Source organism: Photinus pyralis, unplaced genomic scaffold (assembly GCF_008802855.1).
Source record: "Photinus pyralis isolate 1611_PpyrPB1 unplaced genomic scaffold, Ppyr1.3 Ppyr1.4_LG2, whole genome shotgun sequence".
Classification (NCBI taxonomy): domain Eukaryota; kingdom Metazoa; phylum Arthropoda; class Insecta; order Coleoptera; family Lampyridae; genus Photinus; species Photinus pyralis.
The window spans coordinates 8,537,990-8,546,420 of record NW_022170403.1 but is presented as its reverse complement, the minus strand read 5'-3'; the positions used below and the strand labels follow the sequence as shown (position 1 = coordinate 8,546,420).

Here is an 8,431-nt window from a genome sequence, read left to right as displayed (position 1 = left end):
CGTCACAAAATTTCGCTTCTAATGAGACCCATCTCATTTAAGTCTTGATACAAAAACCTTCGCTAGCTCAAAAAAACTGAGTGTGTCCATAAGAGCCCTGTTTTTACTGTCAAATATCTCAGAAACGGTACATAGGAACACTTTTTTCTTTTGACCATTAGAAAGTGCGTCTCTCAGAGAATAAGTGACCAAATTTTCACCAACTTCTTGTTACTTTTACCTAGGCGCTCTTAACTACTTTAATAAATCTATAAAGCGAACAAACCGAGTCGATGCGTGTATTACAAAATATATTTAGACGGTACTAACTTGTAAGGAGAAATCATTCATCGGTATTTTAGCATGCAGAAAATTAAGCAAAATCCCTCTTTTATAACATTAAATTATTTTTTCATTACAGTGCGCCTTTTTCAGCATAATTTGTGATAATCGTAAATAATCTTCCAGTCCTCTTTCAAATTACCTAATATTTACAAATCCACAGGATATTTCCGTAAATTAGTTTTTCTTAACAAGAAAATTTGTATAAAGGTAGGCTTTCACAGAATAACACTTTCAGAAGCGTGCTCACTATATCTAAATAATTAGGTCGGGTGATATATTTGTGCACAAAGCTGCTCGTTACACTTATAATTACAGTAAGAATTTACTAGCATTTAAATATAAAATTAAATGTTCTTTCTAAAAACCTTTCTATCTCTATAAATGTATAATGTTTAATAAACTTTTAATTAAGAAATATTGTCGTATATTTATAATAATGCAATATATTCTGTAACAGGGTCGTCTCCTGGGAAAAGTGGACGCATACTTTAATTCATTCAGACGCTGCAACTACCCTCGTGTCAGTCCTGAGGGAATTGTGGAGATAGTAGAAGAATGTGGCCGCTACACAAGGTAAAAATTCTTCACGGCGTAGTCTAATACGTGAGAGTGGGTAGGCGGATGCGCGAGGGAATGCATTTTGTGTGAATTACTGCTCTTTTATTTTCTCTATATTACATTCTGTGGATGGAATTTTTACTTTATCTACAATTGCTAAGACACATTAGTGAATTTTTTAGATACAGAAACCGTGAGCGAGACGCATTTATTTACGTACAGTGGACTAATAGACGAAGAGCTGGCTACGAAAAAAGTGATTTATCGCTACATGGTTGATTTTTGGTGTAAAAAAATATGCTGATACATAGTGAAGTAGAAAAAGTCTTGTCTGTCAGCGAGATCCCGGGGATTAAGGTTGGGAGGTGTGGTCAAATATGTCAAATTTTAATAAAACTGCCGAGTTTCCGACTATACAGTGTGTCCCAGACCGGGTGGGATTGCATGGGTAACTCTCTTATTATTAAAGATAGAGAATTGGTTAAATGGACAATGTTTCGCAGTTTTAGATGCTTATTTAAAATTTTCTTGTGGAAATTCTAACTGTCGAATAGGTTCGACGTAAATTCAAAAAAACTAAAATTTCCTTTAAGGGGGGATTCCAGTTGTACATTAATGCCTAAAAATATGCTATTTGAAATGTCGTTTTACGCGTTTAAAATCTGAGTTGAAGAAAGGGTCTCTATCTGTACGTCTACAGTAACTATTCAAGAAGCCGGCTATAAGCCCATAATTTCGTATTTTTGAAAAACAATTTTTTTACAGGGCACGACCCGGACTGATTACATGCGTCTCACGCGATATTTAACAAAAAACCTCTTATAGCCGGGATGAGTAGGTTGTAAGGAAGATTTTAAGCTTTTGACCGGGTTTTCAAATTCGTTCTACGCCGTTTAAAACGAAATTTTGTAAAACGCTCAATTACGAAAGTGTAGAAAAACGGCATGCAAACGTTAGGCAACACATCATGCTAGATACGGTCGGCAAATCGCCTTTAATTGCTTCTGTTCTATTGGTTGCATTATTAGCTAATTGTGTTCACTTTGTAAAATCGGCGTGTTTACTACAACAAGGCTTAATCATCATTTTCCATTGTTTATACTACTGCGGCTATAAATAGTAGAATGTGTATAGTAAAAGCAATACATTCCCGGACTACAATAGCCGAAGCCAACTAGAATTAGAGTTCGGGAATTTGCTTTCACTACGAGGTACACATACTATTTTTTTCTGAAATCGCAGTCAACATCGTCATAAATTAAGGAATTGATAAATGCCATAAATGTGCATAACAGTTTATTATTATTAATAATTAAACTTCATCTTTTCAGTCAAGTACAGTAGGATACCGTAAGAAAAACAATTTGGGATATTTTGATACCTTAAAACTTGACTGCGTCCACTAAGAAAGCGCCTAAATTCATAATTTTCAAAATATGAAACAGATATTGATGATCTATGTTACAGTCATACATTGTCCTATTGGGGATTGAGTAGCTTTGATCTGCATGTACAAGTTTATTAATAACTGTAGATAATCTTTTTGAAATTGCCTTTGCGATTATCTTATAGTCTGTTGATAAGATGGATATTGGACGCCAATTGTTTAACTCCAATAGATCACCTTTTTTTGGTAATAGAGTTACAACAGCTTTCGTTGTTGAGCTAGGCAGTTTCTTACTGATGAGGGCTGCTTTAATCATTATATGGTACGCGTTTTTTAATACCTCCCAAAAATAAATGTAAAACGCTGGAGTTAACCCGTCCAGTCCAGGAGCGCTGTTTTTGTTTAACGACGAGAGGGCGCTCTGTAACTCTTCCAAAGTAAAACCATGTTGAACGCTGTCTCTATCCGCATTACTAAGCGTGGTGAGATTTTCATAAAGTCAACTTGACCTGTTCACTCTGATGCCTTTACTCGCATGTACTTTGGTGTAGTATGATACTACAATTGAGCATAGCGTTTGTGGGTCTTGAGCAATTGTGTTGTTATGCCTCAGCCTGGTCTACAGTTGGTTGGTCGGACATGATTAAGCTGTTAAATTTTGAAGCTGCCAGTTGTTTTTCAGCTGCCCTGAAGTAAGCGGCCTGAGAGTGCTTAATAACGGTAGCTAGTTGTTCGTTTCGTGTTACGGGATTAAGATGTTCGTCGAAAAGTGTGGCTTGTAACATTCTTTGTAACGACTGGAGCTCGGAGTGAGCTTTTTGCTTGTTTTGTCTCATATATAATATAGTTACTTCCTTGATTTTCAGTTTTAACCGCTCCCACCACATCAGGATGTTCGAGTTGTTTACGTGCTTGACTTCAATAGCGAGAAACGTTTTCATCAAGTCAGTGAAGTTACTGTCTTGTAACAATAAGTCATTAAATTTCCAGTAAGGAGGCGGAGAGTAGCCTGCTTCTGTTCTAAATGCAGCAGATAATGAGAAATGGTCCGAAAAGCTGGTGTGCAACGTAGTAGCGATCAAAGGTCTAATTAGATGGGTTGAGACGTATAGTCTGTCTAAACGAGCTGCGGTTTGATGTCCCTTCGTACAGAAGGTAAATCCACCCTTATTGGGGTTAAAAATGTTCCAGCAATCGTGCATTCCCGCCCTTCCCAGAATGTTTTCTAATAATGGCGCAACATCTGGATATCGGTCATAGGAGCCATCGCGATCTCTTGTTGGATCTAGCGTGCAATTGAAATCCCCACCTAAAATTACGTGAGAGCCATTTTCGAGGGTCCTAAGAAAGTTGTTAAGGAAGTGAATGTATAGTTTTGTGTTTTCTTGCGCATGGAGAGAGGGAGGACGAGCACGCAGTTGCAATAAAGCATGTTAGCAGGAAGGTTGTTTTTATATCTTCGAGAAGCCATTCGTTTTTACCGAAAGTAACAAGTAATACAGTCCACTCTATTTAAGGGCAAAACATTGGTCCTTCGAGCCGGATATAACAGAAGAAAAATCAAATGTGTTATCAATTTTAGCTGTTGACGTGATATTCGCATGCGGCTTCCCCTCAGTGTTCCAAGTAAAAGATGGAATGGTAACGTCCCATCCGTTGATAATGAGCTGCACTGTTTGGCGCAAAAACTAAGGAATGCAGGTAGATGACATCAGCTCTATTCATGAGAAATCGCATACGCACATATCGTAAAACTATCTGGGTGAGTTCCCAATATTCCTTATTCCTAGCTCAAATCTCAATTTGTCAATAAATTTAATCAAATCATTTTGATCAACCAATAATAATATTGACAAGCAACTAGTAAGAGCGCATACAGGATTTTTTTAATTAGGGACCATTGATTTTTTAATGCGTGTAGCGTGTAGGTACAACAAAACAACAAAGCGAGGGTCATTGACCAGTTAAATTAAAAAGCAAAATATAATAATTAATTAGGTGTTATTATCTACCTAATTAAGGTGTTAAAAGAAGGGCATTATTCATTGTTGTCATAAATATTTTAATATTTCATATTTGTACTGGGTATTCATAATCAATCAAAACAAATTGCAAATAAAAAAAAAAATGGATGTGTCTAAAAAACAACGCGCTATTATAAAAGGCAAATTGACCGTGTTTACGAACTTTATAAACGAAATTGATGCAAAGGTAAAAGCAGGTGAAATTATTGATGATGTTAGCGCAGCTAATATTCAACGGCGTTTACCGCTGATTGAACCGCTGCTAGATCAATTTGAAATGAATCTTGGCAACATTTATTCCGAAGCAAATGAAGCCGAGGCGGAATTGAAGGAATTGGAAGACTTCCAGCAAAAATTCTTTGAGGCCACGGCTAAGGCCGATTGTTTATTAAGTAAAATTATAGATACTGACAGAGGGCTCTCCTCTCGCGGTTCACCGGCAAATTCCGTCGCGAATTCTATTGCGTCTAGTGCTCGTTCCGTTAAAAATTCTATTAAATTACCGACAATTAAACTGCCGAAATTTGACGGGAAAAGCGAAAATTGGCTTGAATTTCGGGATCTCTATGTAAGTTTAATAGAGGAAAATGCGAATTTAGACGAGGCACAAAAATTTCATTACCTGAAGGCAAGTTTAGAAGGCGACGCGGCAAGGGTAATAGAATCTATTAAATTTAGTACAACAAACTATACTCTCGCGTGGACCAGACTGCAAGAACGGTATAACAGTGAAAAGGTGTTGATTCACAATCATGTGAAATCTTTGTTTAATTTAGAGTCCATCCAAAAGGAATCCTCTATGAAAATAAGAAATTTATTAGATTCAGTGTCAAAACATTTGGCCAACATAAAGAGTTTAACTTCTTCCGAAACTTTGGGAGAGACTTTAATCATATATTTAGTCACCTCAAAATTAGATTCTATGACCATGCGCGAATGGGAAAAACATACAAAAAAAATCGATATGCCTAGTTTTAACCACCTCTACGAATTTTTGAAAGAAAAATCAGATTTATTAGAAACCGTAGAGGCCAAGCAAAAACACAAAAATCAAGAAACGGTAAAATCCAGATCACTAGTAACCAAGCAGGAGTCCTGCGTGGTATGCAAAAATTCTCATGCGATTTGGTCATGTGACAGCTTTCTGAAACTCTCTGTAAAGGATAGGCAGGAAAAGGTTAAATCTCTTAGAATATGTATCCTCTGTTTAAAAAAGGGTCACTTTATCAGTAGCTGCCAATCAAAATATCTGTGCAATAAATGCCACAAACGGCATAATACACTTTTGCATGAAGAGGTCAAAATCGCTCCTGAAGATGAGAACTCACAACTAGTCGCGGCGTTCTCTGCCAACACAGCGCAAGTGTTGTTGCCAACAGCATCCGTGAAGGTGTTTGGTTCTTGTGGTAAAGTGCGCACAGCTAAAGTCTTATTAGACTCTGGTTCTCAATCATGTTTTATAACCTCAGATTTGTGCAAGAAATTAAAGATTCAAACAAGCAAAATTGACATGACTATAATCGGGATAAGCGAGTCAGAATCGCCCGTTCAAATGAAATGTGATGTACAAATTCAATCGCACTATAATAGCTCTGAGCTAAAGTTATCATGCCTTGTTATTGATAAAATAACAAGCTCCTTACCAAGCCATAACATTAATTTATCAAATATAAACATTCCTCAAAACCTTAAGCTGGCTGACCCGGCATTCCACAAGCCAGGAAATATTGAAATACTTATTGGCGCTAGTCATTTTTGGAATCTGCTCTGTATAGGTCAAATAAATTTGGGACATAATCTGCCCACGCTTCAAAAGAGTAAATTTGGTTGGTTGGTGTCAGGGCCCATTTCAACTAGTTTTGCTAAGCAATCGCGCTGCAATTTCAGTAAAATTAATGACGTGCAAAATCAATTAAGTAGGTTTTGGGAAATCGAAAAGGTGTCAGAAACGCGCACATTGTCATTAGAAGAAAAGGCTTGCGAAGCGCATTATAAACAAACCACGAGAAGAGAATATGATGGCCGTTTTGTGGTATCCATTCCTTTAAAGGAAACCGCGGATAAATTAGGTGACTCTTTTGAACAAGCAAAAAAGAGGTTTCTTGCATTAGAGCGAAAACTACAAAATAACCAAATTTTAAAGGATCGTTACCATAATTTTATGTCTGAATATGAAAAACTAGGTCATATGTCAATTGCTCAACCCAAACCAAACGAGGCTTCTTTCTATCTTCCGCATCACGGAGTTTTGAAAGAGGAAAGTGTATCCACAAAACTGAGAGTCGTATTTGACGGCTCAGCAAGCAGTACATCTGGTTTTTCGTTAAATGACTTGCAAATGGTGGGACCTACAATACAACCAGATTTAATATCAATTTTGCTATGGTTTAGAAAGGGACAGTATGCAATTTCTGCGGACATCGAAAAAATGTACCGCCAAGTGCTAATTAACCCTGAGCAACGGCAGTTGCAAATGATATTATGGAGACCAGACCCCACCGAATCAATAAAACAATACAATCTAAACACAGTGACGTATGGCACGTCGTCTGCGTCTTTCTTAGCCATTAGAAGTTTAATTCAAATAGGTATGGAGAACGAAATTTCGAACCCAGACATTGCCAAGATTATAAAAAATGATTTTTACGTCGATGACTTGTTGACCAGTACAGATGATTTAGAAAAGGCTAAATATCTTTGTAATACTCTTCCCAAAATTCTAGCCACCGGTTGTTTCGCTTTGCGGAAGTGGATTTCAAACGAACCCGAAGTTCTAAGTGGCATAAAGCTAAGTGATAAACACCCGAATGTTCTCAATGTTGGTTCAAATGAAAACATCAAGACTCTTGGTCTGATGTGGTCGGGTAAAACAGATAGTTTAACGTTCAAAATATCGCATTCTCAACAACGTAAGGTCACAAAGAGAATAATTCTCTCTGAAACAGCTCAAATTTTTGACCCTTTGGGACTTTTAGGTGCCTGTACTATTTCGGCAAAGATCGTACTTCAAGATCTTTGGCGCGAAAAATTAGACTGGGACGAATCCGTTTCTAATGCTTTGTTTGAAAGGTGGTCTCGATTTAGGGAACAATTGCCTATATTAAATAACTTAAGGGTACCAAGACATGCCATTTGTAAAAATCCAAAAAGAATAGAAATGCACGGTTTCTGCGATGCCTCCACAAATGCTTATGGAGCATGTATTTACATACGTTCTATAGATCATAACGATGAAATCACGACTAGGTTATTGTGCGCAAAGGGTAAGGTTGCTCCAATCAAACCGTTGACCGTGCCAAGACTCGAGCTGTGTGGAGCTGTCATGTTGACAATTTTGGGAAAAGTTGTTTATGAAAACTTAGATATAACGTTTGACTCTTGTACTTACTGGTCTGACTCAACGATTGTATTGGGTTGGTTAAAGACCTCACCAAGTTTGTTAAAAACATTTGTTTGTAATCGAGTCGCCGAAATTCAGGAGATTGCTCCAAATATTAAATGGAAGCACATTTCAACAAAAACAAATCCAGCAGATTTGTTATCCCGCGGGGTGACACCAAATGAATTGCTGGAATCAAACCTATGGTGGCATGGTCCATCGTGGCTTTCTGAAGATTCAACTGTTTGGCCTATTTCTAATGAGAGTACTCCCAGTTTACCAGAATTTAAAGTAGTGACAAAAACACATATTTCAACCTGTTCGTCGTCATTTGATTTTGACAAGTACTCCGATCTTAGTAAGATGGAGCGGATTGTGGCATACTGCCTCAGATTTAAAAATAATAGCCTTAAACCAAGGGAGGAAGGTCTCACTGGACCGTTGCGTGCTGCTGAAATTAAAGGCGCATTCTTTTGGTTTAATAAAAATTGCCCAAAATGTGTCATTCACTAATGAAATCAAGCAGCTCAAACAAAGCAAACCAATAAAATCAACTAGTCACATTCAAAGTTTGACCCCATTCTTGGACTCTAAGGGTCTAATACGTGTTGGAGGCCGTCTAAGTAATTCAAAATATAGCTTTGACAAATGTCATAGACTAGCTAAATTAATATTCGCACGTGAACATATACGTTTAATGCATGCTGGACCTCAGCAAATGTTAGCCGCAATTCGCGAACGTGTTTGGGTCACTGCCGG

The 8,431-nt window shown here is 37.4% G+C and overlaps 1 protein-coding gene across 1 annotated transcript; it reads left to right on the top strand.

Moving 5' to 3' along the window:
• Positions 1-3,707: 3,707 nt before the first annotated feature.
• LOC116164833 lies at positions 3,708-8,431 on the top strand. The gene is made up of 2 exons (XM_031479058.1): positions 3,708-3,798; positions 3,852-8,431. The coding sequence occupies exon 2, from the start codon at positions 4,397-4,399 to the stop codon at positions 8,183-8,185; it is 3,789 nt and encodes a 1,262-aa protein (XP_031334918.1). The 5' UTR covers positions 3,708-3,798; positions 3,852-4,396; the 3' UTR covers positions 8,186-8,431.

What these genes read in the sequence shown, in the direction of transcription:
- LOC116164833 (XM_031479058.1), top strand. Translation starts at nt 4,397, where the DNA reads ATGGATGTGTCTAAAAAACAACGCGCTATTATAAAAGGCAAATTGACC.